Below are 19,279 nucleotides of genomic sequence, written 5' to 3'. Positions count from 1 at the left end.
AAAATTAAACGAAATAAACATTTGAAATATATGAGTTTGTATGTAATGTATGAATATAATATACAAGTTTCACTTTTTAAATGGAATTACTGAAATCAATCTACTTTTTCATGATATTCTAATTTTATGACCAGCACCTGTATCTCTGACTGGTTAAAAAACAAGATTGTGGATCTCTAAAGTGTGAGTTTTTCTTCGTGAGAATCCTATTCCAGTAACTTTAGCTACTGTTTCACTACATTTAGCTTTTGGCTACAGTTTTGCTAATGTTAACTTTTAAATATGGTTTCGCTAATTTAAAAATTTAGCGACTGTTTTACTCATTTTAGCATTTACCTTTTGCTTTGTTTATTTCAACCTTTAGCTATTATTTTGGCTTGTAGCTATTGTTTTGCAGATTTTAGCTTTTTTCTGCTTATTTTAACTGATGGTGCCCATAAAGACACCAGCTAGCGATCTCAGTACATAAAACAGCATATTATTGTCCATACATATGATATTTTCATATAACATATATGTGGTTAACACTAACCCTTTAATTTCCTGACATTGATCATTTTTCTCGGCTGGCTTTTGTGGGGAACGGAAATCCCTTCGTATAACATTTGGTGTCATTGCGAAGCCTGAGCATTCCCCCTTTTAAATACACGGCTGGAAGTCCTGATGAAATGGCTCCACAACAATAAGAATCGAGTTTTTAAACAGGCACTCCTGTAAACAAAACCAGCTTGTTGCCAGGCCAGGCGACAAACCACCAAAAGTTCAACAAACTGCGCCTCGTTTTGAAGCTTTCTGAGACGGAGAACTTGGAAACGATAACAACCTAACGTTGAAACAACTTCTCACCGGGACTCGTTTTGCCAGAACGGGTCACACGGCTGAGCGCCAAGTCATTCAGCGCTCAGCGTTCACACTGCATTTTGGCACCAGATGCAGGATCTGGAAAACCCAAAACGAAACAGGTGACTGGCGGAAATGACGTCACGCCCTAATTAAAACACTGTTTGGCATATCTAAAATGTCGATTGTGACAACCAGTATTTTTGGATAACTAAAATATTCATTTTGACTAGAGAGAATTTAATTATAAACATTTGCTTTGACGCACCCCCCACCGCATATCTATTATATGATACATTGGCATGCCATAACTGGACTCGGGAGGCAAAACATGGCGAAATAACAAGTTTTGGTCTTGTCGGCAGGTAGGAACGGCTCCATATCTCGGTCCGTCGGGCGGCTCGGAGAGAAAAACGGTTCGCCGGGGGAACGAGCGCGGAGCCGGACTTCACAGGGGCGGAGGTTTGCAGCTCGCGGGGGTTCCGGCGGATATCGTGACCGTTACGGCGCCTGTCTGTGTGTGTGTGTGTGTGTGTTTTTCCCCGGAAGGTTGGCGGTGCTAGGCGCGACTGTCAACACAGAAAATGGATTAGCAAGGAAAGTTTTGTTTTTATTTTTCTCGCCCCTCTGGAAAGCACAGCTTAGCCTGCTAGCTTAGCTACGTTAGCTAGCGCGCGAGCGAGCGGCAGAGAGAACGCACGCACCTGAGTCGGTTTACTCTGATTACTTTGAGCTCCGGAGGAGGAGGAAGAGGGGGGAGAAGGATTTTTTTAGGGGAAATCGTGGGAACAAGTTTGACAACTAGGAGCTGCATGTCAAACGAGGCGTTTATTTTAAAAAAAGGAAAAAAAAACACAGGCTTCTGTCCGACGGTGGAGGCAGATCCATGTAGGGCTAATAATGACAGCCTGACGGTCGGTTCTGGTTCTGGTGCGGACGGACCCGGACGCCATCACATCAGACGTTGCGTTCTTTATAAAAACACACACACACACACACACACACACTGCGCTGCTCGTTTTCCTCCTGTTATCAGCACATTTAGGAATGTTCCTCCGGGACATTAAACCCACCTGCTAGCTGTTTATTTTAATTATTATTCTTATTTTATCTTTTCGGAATCTTGTCGGTGAGTTTTGTTTTTTCCGACGGAAAATGTCCAAATTGAACGCAGCAAGGTGTTCAACAGCAGCGAAGGTGCACCGCGTTCAAAACCCCACACTTGTTAGGTAATGGCCGACCAGCTGGGACGCTTTTAACTCGTTTCGGTCCTACTCTGCGGCAGACTTTTTATTTTTAATTTTTATTGTATTTTTTTTTTTTTTTTGGTACCGTTGGAGGTTTTGGTCGGAGTTGACGCGAAGCTAGCCGAGCTGGGTGCGTCTGTGGCGGCTGCCTTGTTCCGATGGATTTGCTGGTCTGATCATTTTATTTGGAAAAAGCCCCTGCATGATCTGCACAGCCTGGTGAAATAGCCACCTAACTTACCCCCCATCCACCCTGTTTAAGGCAAGCTCTTCTTGTGGGGGGAAAAATAAAATCTGGCTAAGTTTTGCCAGCCATGTCTGAAAACGCCCCCACACGAAGCCTGGATGACATAGACCTGGCAGCTCTGAGGGTGAGTACCATCATCATCATCATCATCATTATCATTATTATTATTGCGAGATAACTGTGCAGCAGTTTAGTCGTGCAAGTCCTGGCAGACAGACTCTTTTTGAATGTTATGTCATCTGAGTTTTCTTCCAGCCCACGCAACAAAGTTGAGGTGAAATAAACACCCCCCACCACACACACACACACACACACACACACACACACACACACCCCTACCCCTCTCTCTCTCTCTCTCCAGCCTGTGATGGAGGCAGCTGTGTGGTTTGAAATCACACACATCTCATCATCTCTTCTGATTTCTTCACCGAAACAACCAAAGCCTTAAATAGCCTTGACTCATTCAGGGTTGGTTATGAAAACCTGACACTCTCCTGTGTGCTCTGTCATAAACGCACTACGTGATGAGATAATCTTTATTTTATTACACCGATCTCTTTTTTTTTTTTTTTTTTTTGTAGGCTCATTTCTTAATGGCAGATTTGCCACCTGCTTCTGCTTTTAAATATACCTCTTTAATTGCGGTGGTGTCATTGTTGTCAGACTTTATTGAGGATATGGCAAAAATAAGTTTGTTTTTTTATTATTGTTATTATTATTATTATCTTTCACTGGGGGACCTACCTGGCCTTTTTAACCTCTTTTCCTGTAACAAGCAGGAAACTTTTCAAAGAATGAGTGAGCCCTGCTGCCTACTATTCTGATACTTCCTCTCGATCACAAGACTAGCCGTAAATCGAGGCTAGGCGGACTCCCTGTCAACCTTTTTTTTTTTTGGAGGGTGTAGAGTTTAAAAATTAAAGAACAAGCTCAAATTTCAGGTAGTTTATAGAGCATGGTGCTGCTATAAATGTTTAGTTGTCCTGTAGGGCAAAGAAATTCTGCATCACAAAGTATTTATTTGGGAAACCATTGGTAAAAAGAAAACTCACAATGTTCATGATTTTAAGACTAATTTATCTTACAGTAGTGGTTCCCCGAACATCATAATGAGCACTACATTAGAAGATTACTCTCTACCATTATAGCACCCATCCAACCATCCTTTTTCTTTACCTGCCTCTCCTTCCCGAGTCACGGGGGGGAGCTTGTTCCTGTCTCCAGCGATCACTGTGCGAAAGGCGGGGGACTCCTGGAAAGGTCAGCAGTCCACCTCAGGGCCACGTACCTCAGGCAGCCATTCACACCAACACCCTAAGGACAATTTAGAGTCAACCTGTAACCTACAGAACGTATAAAGCGCCACGCTGAGAGAACCCATCTGGGAGTCAGACCTGTTGGAACTGCTCCACCGTGCAGCCATCTTGGTGTTGAACTTGTAAAAGTTTAGGCGTTTATATCAAAATGTCTTCTTAGTGCCGGTGGTACTTGGACCACAGTTTGAGAATTCCCTGTGTCCCCATGTTGCATCAGAATAATCTTAAAGCCTTTTTTGTTTTTCATTGCTTTACAGTTTTTTTTTTTTTTAAAAGCACTTTATTTACAGTGTAATGCACTGAGTGACACCATGTCATGTAGAACAGGGTCCTGCGTACATATAATAACTTTCCAGTCTTCTAACTACTCAGATTTGGTTAATTGAATCCAGTCTATTAGATGGTTTGGCATCTTGTCCTCCAATTTTGAACAACTGATCAAACAGAAGTCCCTTTTATAAAGGAAAACTACAGTTTAAACAGCGTCTATTCTGTTTGCTTTCATTTTGAGTTTTTCTTTTTCTTTCCACCAAAATCTACTTGGCCATCACCCACAAAAGATAAGTGTGAAAGTGTTCTTGTGATTTTGGAAATTGACCATCTAAAAGGTGCCATTTAGAGTTTCACCAGAAACAAAAGTTAGTTTTTCAGTTTGTCATTTTCTAACAAAAGCTATGTACATCCTGGAAGTCACAGAAACATATTGAACATACATGTATGTCTCTCTTGTGGAACATTTGCACAGAAAACTTTTAATATATGAAAGTCAGCATCTGTGTGCGTAACCTAATATTCTTCTTCTGCCTTTTGTTTGCTTTTTGCAACACACTGGGTGTTACCATCACCTGTTGTATATTGACAAATGTTTCCCGCAGCATCTTCGTGTGTGCGTCACGCCTGTTTGCTAACACAGTTAGGGAAACGCCAGTGACACGCTTGTTAAAGATTAGTTTTCATTTTAAAGTTCTGCAGAGGAAAAATGACATTTCAGGGGCTTGGTTATTGCAACAAAATGCAGACAAATCTGAACATTACATAACAGCTTACTGCACACAGGCTTCAACAAAATCAAAACGCTTAATTCAGACGTCAGCAGCAGGGAATAAAGTCAAGTCATCTGAAGAATGGCGTTTATTACAAGGAGGCATTGTAGGTTACATTTTTAGAGATGGGATTAACATGATGCCATTTGTTTGGTTGTTGGAAAAAGACTTTTATGTTCTGTTTTCGTATCCAAGCAAAGTCTTTGAGCGTGTGATAACGCTGGATGCTGATCAGCAAATAACACCAGCCCTCTGGAAATGAAACCCATGAGAAACGCAGTCTTGTGATTTTTGTTTTCTTAACTTTGAACAGAGTGCAGTTATGTTTGGCTCAAATATTCCAACACAAGTGTGAGTCGCTGGAATATTAATAAAAGATGTGCGACTCTTTTAGCTTTATTGTAAAACCACAACAAAAAGTGGGGGGATAAAAAAAAAACTTGACACAGTGGCTACTATATGCTTAAAGAAATTACGCTAATTTTAGTTCTATTACTTCCCGTAATGAATATATGACTTCACAAGCCTGGAATTTAAAAACAATTGCTTTTAAAAGAGGAAAAAGAATCTCTTGAGATACTCGGGGGATTTGAATTGTGATTTTTGTTGATCACTGCAGCTGTGCAACCACAGACAGGACATCGTTTTTTATTTTATTTTTTTACTTTTCCTGAATGACTTCCTGTCTGAGCTAAGTTAGCACCCTTGCAGGAAACGTGTTTACTTCCCCCTCAGACCTTCACGAGTAAACTGATGTTGGGTCTTTTTTTTTTTTTTTTTTTAATTAAAACTTAACATTTGGATAGAATAATTGTGTTGTCTTCCAGTGTTTATGTTCCCACACAGACAGAATATCATGTCCTAGATGTTTTATGTTTAACCAGACTAACTGCAGATTTCTCCTCCCCTCAGCTGGATGTGTTATTGCATTTCCTTTTTTGTTTTTACATTTGTTAGATATTGTTGATCTGTAACTGTACCCCTCCCCTTGTTTCAGCTCATTCCTCTCATCCCACTCTCTGTGCTGGATGTGGGTGAAGCTGCCGCCTCTGCCTCAACACCCACCCAATCATTACATTATTTCCTTCCATACCATCATTCCCCTGCCTTCTGTTTTACGTCACTCTTTCGTGCCTTCACACAGAACATGCTTAGAAATCTGTGCAGTACGTTAATGTCATCAGATGAGATATCTACATTTGCATCAAGTTCCTGGTCATTTCCATGCAGATGGTTCTTTTTCTAAACTTGATACATTTTTTTTTCTCTCTCCTCCTGAAGGAAAATCTTTATTTTGAAGGCTGAAAACCCATGATTGGATATAGATGAAAGCCGGATAGGTCACGGTGTACATTTTAAACCCAAGGCAGCAGTCTCACCACCCACACATCATCTTAAAGCCATATTGAAATTACATGAAAGTGGAAATGCTTGTCATTTTCCCTCATCTCTAGAGGGAGGGTGGGGAGGGGGTTGCATAATTTAGTCGTAGCAACCTACTCATTATTAGTGTCAGTGAGATGTGTGTTCACAGCAACTGGAACATAAAATCAAACGAGGCTGAAGTTTTATCCAGGATGTCAGAATCTATATTTATGCATCATATATAAATATTTAGTGTATACAAGCGCCTGCTTTCTGTCAAGCTTGTGGGTGAAAGATTTAGTTTAGATGATCTATCTGGACATAAAACATTGGATATAGTTTGACATAATTTAGACAGTAAAAATATTTGGGTTTACTTTATAGTTTTGTCTTTGACAGTGTTTGCAAAGGTCTTTGTAGGTTAAGTTCACTTTATCATTTCAGCCTTATTAAGAGCAAAAGAGGAGGATAGTTTGAATTCAGAAACCGTGCAGTCTTGAAGTTGTTGCAACTTCTATCCAAGTTAAAAGAAAAGAGAAATGATCAATATTCCAGTTAGAAGAATTAAGACACATTTGCAGTATTTGTGCTTGAAAATGTTGGCTATAGTGAGTTTAGACTGACTGAAATGAAAACCTGTTTCCAGATGAGCGTTGCTCTGAATCGGGAGCCTTTATTGCCTAGGAAATAAAGTTGTCGCACATTTTGTTTTTCCTTGAGTTAGTGCAGCAGAAGTTAAACGGCTTATGTGAGGGGTGAGAGAGATTTCTCATAATAATGAGCGCTTTGTTTTTGCATCTCCTTGAAAATGGGTCTCCAAACAGGGGAGGGAGACCCTGGTGGCGCTCTCAGATGTTGCCACGGTCTTCCTGTCAGTCACACAACAGTTGCCGTACCAAGATTTGATGCGTCTTGTCAGGGTGCTCTCTGTTCGAGGTGTACATGTGACCTCATCAAACATGTCTTGCACGAGGATTACACCCACTTATATTCCTGACTGCAGACTGTGTGAGTGGCTTGAAATACAGAATAGTACGTTTAGCTTTTCATATCTTTTTAAAATGGGGTTATGTGAGAAGGACATGAACATTTAATATCTTACCTGCTGCAGATAGCTTTTTGAAAGGCCTCAATTTGGAGAATGAGTTTAATTTTGACTGGATTGACTGACTGTGTTTATATAAGATTGACAGTAATGAACCACTATGAAAAATTTAAGGCTGGGGTTGTTTAAACACAACAGCAGTTCACTTTGTTGTTGGCCCTACTCAGACTAGCCGTTAGCTCTTCATTCTGGTTGGAATTAAAACTATCTCTTCAAGCTGTCTTTCAGAGAGCAGTCAGTAGGCAAGATATTAATTGCTCGTTACTTTTCCATAGAACCGCACTTCAAAATGTGAGCTATTGCTTTAACTGTGTTTTCAAGCCGCAGTACAAAAAAAGAAGTCGGTTCTGTAACATTCAGAGCTTCAAACCTGCCATATTCATTCAGGCTGACAGGGAGGGAGGAATCATTGACCTCCACTTATGTTGCTTTAGTTTGTTATGGCTCGGATCCCCTGCCACATGTGCCACTTGTCTCTAAGATTACAGTTTGTCCTTGAATTTTTTTTTTCATCTTTTATTTTTTTGTTCTGTGTGCCATCTTGCTAACCCGAGGGCTACTCTTTCTTCAGATCAGAAGGGATGACCTTTAATGTCATCCACGGCCTCTGATTTGATTGAGCAGCGAAAGTTTTTGATCACTGACGTCACATTTCTATGTAGCTGATGCCAGTCAGTGTGGACCTGCATCTATATAGAAAAACAAAACTGTCTCGAGCCTCATCCCCCTACCCTTAAACAATGGACTCACAGACTAAAAGACCAAAATGAGATGGAAAAGAGAACAAGTTTACAACTTAAAATTACCAATTAGTATGAAAGTTGATTTTGAGAAGATGAGATGAATTGATAATAACTTTGCTTTTTGATTTGTTAGAGAAAGTTAGTGTTACATGTGGACTGACACAAACAAATGTGTATTTAGACCTGCTTTGTTATTCATGCCTTTGGTAGTTTTTTGTCTTTAGGATTGTTTAAAGCCTTTGTGACAATACAAAGGCTTTCAAAAGCAGCTATTTTACTATCTGAGGGTGACTTCTTAACGGGAAACTTGAAAGTAACACAACACACAACCTCCGTTTCAAGTTGGCATCAAAGTGTAAATGTGAGCTAAACAAAGCGAGCATCACCCACTTAAATTTATAAATAACCATGATGTGATTTGAGTTTAATCTTATTAATTTCCACTCTTTAAAAGTGTTTTCTTAAAGCACAGTTGATTGTAACTACATTGAGAGCTGTCTCTAATTGGTTTCATCTGTGGATTTTTCTGAACTTGCTCTCTTTGTTGAATGAGAAATAAATCTCTCTTCTCCAGGATCCAGCGGGGATCTTTGAGCTGGTCGAGGTTGTTGGCAATGGGACATATGGGCAGGTTTACAAGGTGAGCCTTGATGTCTGCATTACATCCAGTTCAGTCCTGACCTCTACATGTGTAGCTGTATTCAGCTCTTCTTTTCTTCCAAAGCTGGAATGCGTGCACAAAGCCCACTTCACTGTCTGTTTTTTGTTAAGTTTTGTACATTAATTTCCCAGACGACATAAGCTTCAACTAATTGCTGTGTCGGCAGATATTTCAGCCGTCTGCATAATAAGATTTAGGAAGTGGTGACTGAAAGAAGAAGAAAAAAAAAAAAAAAAAAGTGTGCTGGAGCAATTGGCTACACTTAATTAGTAAAGGCTTCAGATTTTCTGAAACATCGAGTGCACCTTTTTATTTTAGGTTCTAATTATCGTTGTTACAAAGATCCAACTTGTTCTTTAATCAGGGCCGTCACGTGAAGACAGGCCAACTGGCTGCCATCAAAGTGATGGATGTTACAGAGGAGGAAGAGGAGGAGATCAAAGCAGAGATCAACATGCTGAAAAAGTACAGCCACCACCGCAACATAGCCACGTACTATGGTGCCTTTGTCAAGAAGAGTCCACCAGGACACGACGACCAACTTTGGGTCTGTTCGCCACTTTTATCCGGTTCTTTATAGACACATTCCTCATTAGCAATGCTCACAGAGTTTGCTTGCCTGTGCGCAGCTGGTGATGGAGTTCTGTGGAGCCGGATCGGTGACCGACTTGGTGAAAAACACGAAAGGCAGCTCTCTGAAGGAGGACTGGATTGCTTACATCTGCAGGGAGATCCTAAGGGTGGGAAATCGTAGTTGCACCCGTCAAATCAATTATGCGGCTGAGCTTGCTGCTCACTGAGCAGAGATGACTTCTTTGTGTGTGAACAGGGCCTTTCTCACCTTCACGCCCATAAAGTTATCCACCGGGACATCAAAGGCCAGAATGTGCTGCTCACGGAGAACGCTGAGGTCAAGCTTGGTAAGCTGATTTAAAAGGCTGAGCTAGTTTAGCTCGGTTTTGTCTGTTTTTTTATATTATTCCTCAGAGTTTGGCACTTTTGTCTTCTCTGATCCTTTTTTCCTCCCCCTGCAGTTGATTTCGGTGTGAGTGCTCAGTTGGACCGGACTGTTGGACGCAGGAACACCTTCATCGGTACTCCTTACTGGATGGCACCTGAGGTCATTGCCTGCGACGAGAACCCAGACTCCACCTACGACTTCAGGGTAACCGTGACAAGCTGTGCTTGTGTGTATGTGTGCACAGCGCTGTCGGGATGAACGATTAAAACTTTCCTGTTTGTTTTACAGAGTGACATTTGGTCCTTGGGAATAACAGCTATAGAGATGGCAGAGGGAGCTCCCCGTAAGTGCACACTTCCTGCTGCAAGCCTGTTTTTCCTGTTTGATTGCACACTTGTGTCCACTCAGAAATAGATGATTTCCCATCGTCAGTCCTAAAGATCTAATGAATGAGTGTGTCTTGTTTGTGCAGCCTTGTTGTCTGTGTCTTCAGATGGACAGCTGAGTCACTGTAATTAAGAGAGTGTAGCTGTGAGCTGGCGGTTGGCCTGCTGAGGCTGGTTGCACAGATTTCTCTCCGGTTCGTGGGGAGATCTGTCTGCCTGGAGATTTGCTCCAAATCCAAAGAATCAATGAAAATCTGATGACCTGTTTGTAAAGGTTCTGCAGAGTACGTCTGCCTCTAATGTGCTGCAATAAATTAGACCAATACTTGCTTCATGAACTAATTAATATGGACAGTTTGAATGTTGTCCACCTTAAATCTCAGCTTTAAGGAGTTCACTTTAAAACCTGGTTGTGTTTTGGGACACCACAACTAATCTGTGAGGCAAAACAATTTTACAGACTGCTGTGGACAGCTGAACTCGTCAGTGCCCACAATGAAAGAAGAGATTTTGTTTTTGTTGGACAGACAAATAGTTTCTAGGAGGAATAGATCTTTTAAGGTAAACCATAATTTTAAGTATTTCTTTACAGTTAAAAAATAAATCGTGACACAGCTCATAATTTTGGCAATTTATGACCCCACAGTAGGTTGGATACAAAGCAATAAAATGTAATTGATATACAGGTATAAAATCTAAAACAAGTATTGCAGACATCTTTGTACACAGGCTCCCATTTTAGGAGCTCAGATTTATAGCCAAAGTAAAACAAAAACCTTTCTCTTTTTGAGATGCTTTGTTAGGAGTTTCTTGTAAAGGTTGCATGTCGAGTTGTCTGTCTTTGAGTTTTAGCTGCTGCAGGTGGAATGCAGCTCTGTCAGGTTCAGATCAGGTAATTGACTTTGTCACAACAGAAGTGTTTTTATTCTTCACCTCAAAGACCTCCTGGGATTTTTCTCATCGTGTGTTTTGTGATCCTTGTTCGTTTGTTTGTTCTGTAAAGCTTTGCCCAACTAGTTTAGTTAAATCTAAAGGTTTTTTTGTCTCTTGAGGATTTTGAATGGTTTGCACCTTCAGGTGAACTATCTGCAGGAATTCTTCTCTTTGCATAAAAAAAACATAATCATATATTTGCTTTCTGCAGAATGTTTGTCATTTAGAAGAATATTTAATGCATTTGTTTTGGTTTGTGTTTCTGTACTCCCTTAGCAGCATTTTGTTTATTTTTAGCTCCATCCTCTATTTGCAAGTGTCACATTTGGAATCTAATCCAAACGCTGATCTTAATTATAGACCAAAAAAATAACAACAAGTTATCTGGACTTTTTAATAAGATTTTGAAGGAATGGTACATTTCTGAAAAGTTCCACAAATGTGAATTCTTGTCCAAATTAAAGCAGAGGTTGATACTTGTTTTAAACTGTATTTTTCTGCACTTCCACCAGTTTTGGTGAAAGGCTAAACTAGTAATAATGTCCAAATATTTGTACGTTTCTGGCTGGAAGGTGTCTTTGGAGATAAATTTGCATTGTCTGGATTTTGATTAAATGAAGTTTAAATTTTTTTCTTCAAAACAGAAGTTTTGATCACTGTCCCTTAGATAAATTGCCTGTTTTTGAAGGTCTTTTTCACATGCCTGATGGGGACCACAGAGTGTCTCAGACTGCTGCTGTGAGTGACATTCAGTGGGGTTTACAGGCCGACTGTTGAGCTGCTGTTGGTCTTATAAATTATGCACATGTTCTTACTCACTCCATCTGATTACTGGGGCTTTATGGAGTGAAGGAGTTTGTGCTTTTAGACTCTTTTCCAATAGCAGTAATGAATCATTTGTCAGGTGATCAATCAAAACAAAGTATTTAAAGCCACCTGTATTAATTTCTTATCTTTTCTTAAATGTTGCGAAACCAAACGCCCAACGAGAAGACATCGCTTTGATATGCTTCAACCTAATGTCGTGGAGAAAACAGATTCTTGTCTGCTCTTTATTACCAACATATTCATGACAGAATTTAGACAACAGTTTATATATTCTGCTACATTCACACAGGAATTTACTGCGTAAAATGCTTATCGATTATGTGACTTGCAATAACTGAGACTCATCATTCTTAAGTAGAGTTTAATCTGTGTCAGTGTTTCATGGAGATGCAACAAGAGTCGAACCATGTGGTGTTTTCTGGCTTCTTTTTAAACGTATGAATTATTAATCTACTTTTGACACACTTGAGAATTCGGTTTGCATTTTCAGACGGTAAATTTGTTTACTTTTTTAACTCGAGTTTTCAGTGTGCTGCATTCAGGGGCTAAAAATGTTTAAATGCTGAGCTTTAAATTGTGTGTGCAGCTGATGAGCTAAGAAGTGGAAACATGCATAACAGTTCCCTCCAGGTTCGTATGAAACGCTACGAGAGACGTCGGCAGTCTAACTGCGCCGACAGGAAATGATCAGAGCTGCCAACGTGTTAATGAATGATCCAGTTCATGTCATATGAAGAACATGTTAACGGTTCGGATTGTTCCTTCAGGTATAATGTAGGCCTGTAAATGCTGATATTAAAAGGAAAAAAAAAAGCCATCCCCCTCGCCTTAGGCAGTCTCAGGCACACTGCCTGTGTCCAGAAGCCTGCGCTATGAAAGCCTATTTACTGTGAAACTCCAAAGCTAACCAGTCAGGTTTAGCTACCTACCTACACTGAAAACACAGTGACTCACAGTCTTTGCGCTTACATTCAGTCTAACAATTAGCCCGGGGCACAGGGAAAGATTGGGTAACAGCTGTAACCTTGTTTCAGCATACAATAAATAAATAAATAAACAACCGGTGCCTTGGATTATTTACAAACTACACAGAGTGGAAATGGTCCAACATGTTCTTATGTGCCCCTTTTACTTTGTTCCTCAGCATTGTGAGGAGGGTTTAACTCTTTAATCTTCTTTATTTCTGTAGCCCTGTGTGACATGCACCCGATGAGAGCCCTCTTTCTGATTCCCAGGAACCCCCCTCCAAAACTTAAATCCAAGAAATGGTGAGTAAGCAACCATCTTTTGTAGCCTTTCTTGAATTTCCGGAAAGACTGCATAGTTTGAAATGAAGCATTTGCAAGGACAAAAAAAACACCAAACATGAATTCTGTCTGAGCTGCAAGCTAATCAAGAAGTAATTTTTGTGTAGAAGGATGTAAGATCAAATTGCATCACTGTAAACATTTCTTGACTTACTCATTTGCTTTCAGCTGATATTAAAGCAGGAAATAAATGTAATCTGCACTGATGCGGGGAAGGAGTGGGGAACGATAATCTGCGGTGTGACGGTCTCTTCGCAGTGCAACTACAGAGTGGCTAAATGCAAATAAAACCCATTCGAGTGCAGCACTGAATGGAAACAATGCTGAGTTTTTCTTTTGCAAGAAAGAGCTGGATATTTTTGCTGAGTGTATTCTCTGTCAGATAAATGTGAGCAAAAAGCTGAGAGATTTAAAACCTAATTTGTTGCATTCTTTGTCCAACCCTGTGTTTTTGCTCCTATTTCCTTTCCTTCTTCTCAGACTCATTTGGTAAAGGTTACAACATCCAGACTCCAATGCCTTCTTTTTACTTTGAATTTGAATTGTGTACACATCATTTAATTGATGAAAAGTTTTGCAAACAGGAAGAAAAAAGTATGCATTGGATTAAAATACGATATTAATTTAGTGAAGATATGAACTCTTTAGTTGCTGCTTTGAAACATTAATATTTATCCACACGGGTGATGTTGAATTACTTGTTTGACAAACAGTTTAGCTGCAATTTAGTATCTTAGAGTAAAAGTTTCTTAAATTTTTAATACAATCCTCACTTTATTGATTAGTTACAGCTACTTGTTTTTCTGGTTTTTAGTTTTTGGAATAAGAAGCACATAACTGAGATTTATTTTGTGAACCAAGGGATAATTCATGAAACTCTTTACTGACACACCCAGATAATCCTGGACGGGTGAAAGCTGCCAAAAAGAGATGTTGTCCTCGAGTCTCTGAAGTTTGTTGAAGTAGAGTTTCTCTCAGCTGTTTTCGTGCCTCCCTGTCCCTCACGTTGTCCCCATCAAGTTTATCGTCCTTTTAACCCCCCGTCCTCCCAGGTCCAAGAAATTTATTGACTTTATAGAAGGCTGTCTCGTCAAGACGTACCACAGCCGTCCGTCCACGGAGCAGCTGCTGAAGCATTCCTTCATCAGAGACCAGCCCACTGAGCGGCAGGTCCGAATTCAGCTCAAAGACCACATTGACCGGACGCGCAAGAAGAGGGGAGAAAAGGGTAAATAAACACGATGGGAGCATAACATCGGCTGCCTTTAATTGAAAGCGTGTTGGGATGGTTTAGGAAATATTCCTGCAGTATTTAGATTTCTCTTTATTCCATCCGTCTTGCAGAAGAGACAGAGTACGAGTACAGTGGTAGTGATGAGGAGGATGAAAACCGGGGAGATGATCGAGAGTCGAGGTAATTGCAATTATTTCTTCTCAGGTATTCTGCCGTCTTGAAAGTCTTCCTCCATGAACTTTTTTTTCCTTTTATTTAATTTCAATCGTCAGTTCGATCCTCAACGTGCCCGGTGAGTCCACCTTAAGGAGAGACTTCCAGCGGCTGCAGCAGGAAAACAAGGAGCGCTCAGAGGCTCACAAGAGGCAGCAGGCCCAACTGGCAGCCCAGCGCCGGGACCCCGAGGAGCACAAGAGGCAGCTGCTGCACGACCGGCAAAAACGCATCGAGGAGCAGAAGGAGCAGCGCCGCCGGCTTGAAGAGGTAATGCCTTTAACAACTGCTGCTGCAGCTTCACATTCATACTCATGGCAGCTGTTTTTATAGAAATCAAATGTTGAAGTCATGACTTCTTCTCACATTGACAGCCACATAAATTCTGGTGTTACTTTCATTATCAGCATACAGAAATAAGACTACAGGCATATTTATTTTCTGCTCTTTTTTCTGCTAATACATTATTTTTAGTTGTCAGATTTCTGAGATTTTAGGTTGTAAATTAAACTGAAAAAAACAATTCGTTTAAAATCTTTGTACACATTTGGGAGGTTCAAGGTCCTATAACTTTTAAAGAGATGGTACTTGACACCATTAATAATTATTGTACATTAGTAAAAGAAGCAAAACTGACTGATATATACAAAGTTGATGTGTTAAAAATGTTTCCGTCTAGTTAAATTTGGACCATTAAAACTTACTAAAATCCCACTGTGGTGGCGTCTAAGATTTACTCCTACAATTGATCCTAATGTGTCTAAGTGAAGTTATGTGCAACATTTAAGTAACTCTGCATACTAAGATTTTCTCACTACATTTATCAATAATAATAATATAAGGATCCTTAACATGCATACAGTTTGTTTTTATAATTCAGTAGTTGAACTACTTGCCTCTTTTTGTTTCTAATAATGACACCACTGGTTTGGCAAGGCTTCCTTTATGTTAATAGTGTTTAACTTTTATAATTTGTGTTATTATTTTTCAATAATAGTGTTTTTTTTATTCAGGCACATGTTGAATTCACGGGCAATAAACACAAGAAGCTAAATAAATTCACACTTATTTCCACTCTGTGGCTGATGTAAAGCTTTGCCTGATGTCAGCTTCACTGACTCGAGTAATTCTAAAGAAATAAATGGTGAAAGAGTTTTAAATAGAATAAGATTTTTCAAAGTTCATTTCTGACGACACTGGTATAAATTAATTAAAAAATGATCAGGTAAGATGAGTGTTTCTTTTTTTTTCTTTTCTCCCGCTACATTTGAGTTATTGAAAAGTATTACTGGCTCGAGTTTTGGGCCTTCTCCTCACAAAGATAATCTGTCTGTGAAAAGGTTTAACCATTTCTGCAGGCCGTGTGTGTTAGTCTGCCGTGCACCTGTACCAGTATACAAATCTTTTTCACACTTCAGCTGGAGGAAATGTAAAACCAAGAAATGACTGACAACGATTTGACATTTATAGGGAGAAGGTTCATGCAGAAACAAATACCCATCTCAGATCCCTTCAGGTTTTGTTTTAATGCTCACCCTCAGCCAAGCCTGTTTTTCTTCAGATGTTTGATGCATACAGAAGCACACATATGGAATAAATATTGTAGCAGCTGACAAACTGTTGAAATACACACCTGCTGCATGTCTTCTCTGCATAAAAGCTGAAGTGGATTTCAAGCTGGCGTGTAGTTGTTGAGTTGACAGAATGTTATGTTGGACATTAATCATAAAACAGGAATTTGAAAGACAAACCTGCGTAACTCGGCTAATTGGTTGGCTGCCAGCAAAATGTCAGCAGCTGTGAAATCTTTAAGAAGATAATTGGGATTTAAAAGTGGGATACGTAGCTGCGCTTCTGTAGTTATAGTTGCTCCAAGTATAGCGCAATAATTTATTATACTGCAGTAAAGTAGGACAGCCTTTGTGTACTTCGACCTCTTGATTGGCTCCGTTGTCCAACTGTAAAGTCACAAACAGCTGAGTAGGAAGGGTGTTTGGTGCCAAATCAGAGGGCTTCGTTTCACTGTAAAGAACAGATCTTTTTGTTTCAGTGACCGACATTACCGTAGATTACTTCCTGTCATAATTTAGAAACTGTCACTTTAAGTTTGCAGCACACGCATACACACATTAGGATGTAAAAAGTGTATGTATTTGAGAAAATTATTTTAAAAAAAATGATGCTCTGCGCTTTCCTTCTCCAGCTCTTTTCGTGTGAGCTTTCGCTCATAAGCAGGCTAATACCTCCTGCGCAAGCACAGCCTCTCTGCTTATTTCTCCATTTCCTGTCACCCCTCTCTCCCAGCAACAGAGAAAAGAGCGAGAGATGGTGAGGCAGCAAGAAAAGGGTCCCCATCGGAGACTTGACGATATGAGACGGGAGGAAGACAGGAGGCTGGCAGAGAGGGAGCAGGTAACCAACCACCGGGCGCGCAGAGCTGCCGTCAGCCAATCGGGGCGAGCTGTGGGCGTGTCCGCCAGCGAAGTTGCTCTGGTGGTGAAATTCCACGAGTAGGTTGCCATAGCAGCAAGGGTCTAAATTAGTGTATTTACTCAGAGATGAGTTTTCTGTGGGTGAGCTCTCTGTGTCTCTGCTGCTCTGTTTCCAGTCTATCCTCAGCAGTATCAGAGTTTGGCATCAGATCACCTTTTAGTGCCACAAACTGGATTAATAAGTCTGATGCATCACAACACTGGTCTTATTTAATTATTTCATGAATTCATGTCTATGCAGTGTTGATTAGCTCACATTTCAAAGGTAACATTTAAATCCTCCTATTATCATTTATGCTAAACAGACTTGGTGCATGTTTTTCTACCCAAATTAATTATCCGATTTTAATAAATACAGCCCGTTTTATCTTAAAAGAAAGGTATTACATAACGCTTACATGTGTCTGCTTTCTACCCCTCTCCCACACTGTTTCATTTCTCTTTTGCTGCTGCCTAAATCCTTCTCCTCCCTGCCTCCTTATCTTGCTGCAGGAGTTCATAAGACACAAGTTAGAGGAGGAGCAGCGGCAGTTAGAAATCCTTCAGCAGCAGTTGCTTCAGGAGCAGGCGCTGCTCATGGTAACTAATCATGTCTTGTTTTGCTTGCAGACCTTCCCTTGTCTCACTCTTGGTTATAAGACCTTCCAATAAACGAGACCTGAATGCGCTTCCTGTGTCGATATAACTCGCTTCTGTTCTCATCAAAGCAAATAATCTTAAGTAAGCAGCAATAAATGATTACAAAGGAGGATTTGACGAGCTCTAGATGTTCCAAAATATGAATACAGCTCACGTAATGGTGCCTATCTTGAAAAGGCATCCTGTGACCTAGATTTCAGGAAGGGGGGGTTGGCCGGTTTCAGTGGTGAAGTAAATCTTGCTTCATTTGAAAGATAAAATTGCCACACTTCCGTCATCTTTGTCTTGAGCGTCCTCCTGTTGTGCGTAGGAGTTGCTTCCATTGAGAGCAAACCCTTTTGTTTTAGTTCAGATGGAGCAATATCCTAAATCTATCCAGATGAGATGCATGCACATGATTTCATGTGCATCTGTGTCACCATATACAGCTATTTATTGGAACTTCTGTGTTCACCCATCCTAAAAACATATATTTTTTCCCCTCCATTCATTGGTTCAGGGATGAGATGCACTCTTTGTGCTCGATTTATATTTCTGTTATCACAAAAATACATCAGTACATGTAGTTCATTAACTCTGTTCTGTAAAGATGTAAACGTATGTCTCATACTCAAATAATTGCTGTAGCTAAACTCAGCTGTTAAGAATAGTTTGGAGTTAAGTCTGCACTGTAGTGACATATTTTAACCTGAAGCTTTGAAGATTTTGTTGCTGTTTGTCTTTGATTTTTAACGAATAATGGCTACGTCTGCAACTCGCAATGGAAAAACCAATAAGTCATCTAAGTTGTCTGTTGTTTGAAATATAACACAAAAATATGCGCAACAGATGTGATCAATAATCCTTTCATGCGGACTGGTAATTGCTGGACTAAAATAGTTCATGACTTTTGAGAGGGGGAAAAAAAATCCCAGACTTGTTTTTTTATTTTTATTTTAGGGATCAATATCAGTGGAACAAATGTTGACTTGTATTTAACTAAGTGCATGTTTGCATATACAGAGACAGATAAATCTGACTGAACAAACGGCTCCAGTTTTGTCTCATCAGTCCCAGAAACTTCTCCCATGAACCATATACTGTTTAATAATATTTGTAACGGTGGTCACAGGAGCAAGAAGCTGCTTGGAGATGGTCTTGTAGCCTTTACCTTTTTAACGTGGATGTCAATAATCTTCTTTCTGAGCTCCTCAGACAGCTTTCAGCTTTGCTTTCTATAGTCCATGTTCAATGTGGTGAACATGACACCAAACTACCCGGTGGCTGTTAGTTTCCTTTAAATGGGCTGAATGGCTGATGAAACGCTTGAAGACACCTGTGATGCTATTCTATCACACAATAAAAACATTGTTTTACTGTACATTTGACAATTATGTTTAACCTAATCACGTTTCATGAGAAATTAATTATTCTTTTAATAAGCTGTAAGGTTACCAACAATAATAAATGTACGTTTCTGTGGTGAGTACTGTCATCAGGGTGCTGTTTCTTTCCTCAGGAGTATAAGCGCAAGCAGCTTGAGGAGCAGCGTCAGTCAGAGCGGCTGCAGAGGCAGCTGCAGCAGGAGCATGCCTACCTGGTGTCTCTGCAGCAGCAGCAGCAAGAAAAGAAGCCCCAGCTTTACCATTACAACAAGAACCTGGAGCCCAACAACAAACCCACCTGGGCCCGCGAGGTAACGGTGTTAGCAGCATTTGGACCCTAACGTGCCGTAGACAT

The 19,279-nt window shown here is 40.2% G+C and overlaps 1 protein-coding gene across 6 annotated transcripts in view; it reads left to right on the top strand.

The window, feature by feature from the left end:
• Nucleotides 1-1,029: 1,029 nt before the first annotated feature.
• The window catches only part of mink1 (misshapen-like kinase 1), a 32,581-nt gene continuing 14,331 nt past the window's right edge, over nucleotides 1,030-19,279 (top strand). Inside the window, exons 1-14 of one of the 6 annotated variants that reach the window (XM_025010769.2) lie at nucleotides 1,042-2,458; nucleotides 8,481-8,546; nucleotides 8,932-9,114; nucleotides 9,197-9,307; nucleotides 9,397-9,487; nucleotides 9,602-9,732; nucleotides 9,817-9,871; nucleotides 12,865-12,943; nucleotides 14,035-14,210; nucleotides 14,327-14,396; nucleotides 14,489-14,699; nucleotides 16,734-16,841; nucleotides 17,414-17,500; nucleotides 19,059-19,235. In XM_025010769.2, coding sequence (XP_024866537.1) covers nucleotides 2,402-2,458; nucleotides 8,481-8,546; nucleotides 8,932-9,114; nucleotides 9,197-9,307; nucleotides 9,397-9,487; nucleotides 9,602-9,732; nucleotides 9,817-9,871; nucleotides 12,865-12,943; nucleotides 14,035-14,210; nucleotides 14,327-14,396; nucleotides 14,489-14,699; nucleotides 16,734-16,841; nucleotides 17,414-17,500; nucleotides 19,059-19,235 — 1,602 coding nt within the window. In that variant the 5' untranslated portion in view covers nucleotides 1,042-2,401. Of the gene's footprint in view, nucleotides 2,459-8,480; nucleotides 8,547-8,931; nucleotides 9,115-9,196; nucleotides 9,308-9,396; nucleotides 9,488-9,601; nucleotides 9,733-9,816; nucleotides 9,872-12,864; nucleotides 12,944-13,462; nucleotides 14,211-14,326; nucleotides 14,397-14,488; nucleotides 14,700-16,733; nucleotides 16,842-17,413; nucleotides 17,501-19,058; nucleotides 19,236-19,279 lie in introns of those variants that run through there. The other 5 variants (XM_025010770.2, XM_025010771.2, XM_037978975.1 and 2 more) reach the window with 5 other exon arrangements.

This window comes from Kryptolebias marmoratus, linkage group LG13, assembly GCF_001649575.2.
Source record: "Kryptolebias marmoratus isolate JLee-2015 linkage group LG13, ASM164957v2, whole genome shotgun sequence".
NCBI classification, from domain to species: Eukaryota; Metazoa; Chordata; class Actinopteri; order Cyprinodontiformes; family Rivulidae; genus Kryptolebias; species Kryptolebias marmoratus.
Note: the sequence above shows the minus strand (reverse complement) of the source record. Positions and strands in the feature narration are given on the sequence as shown.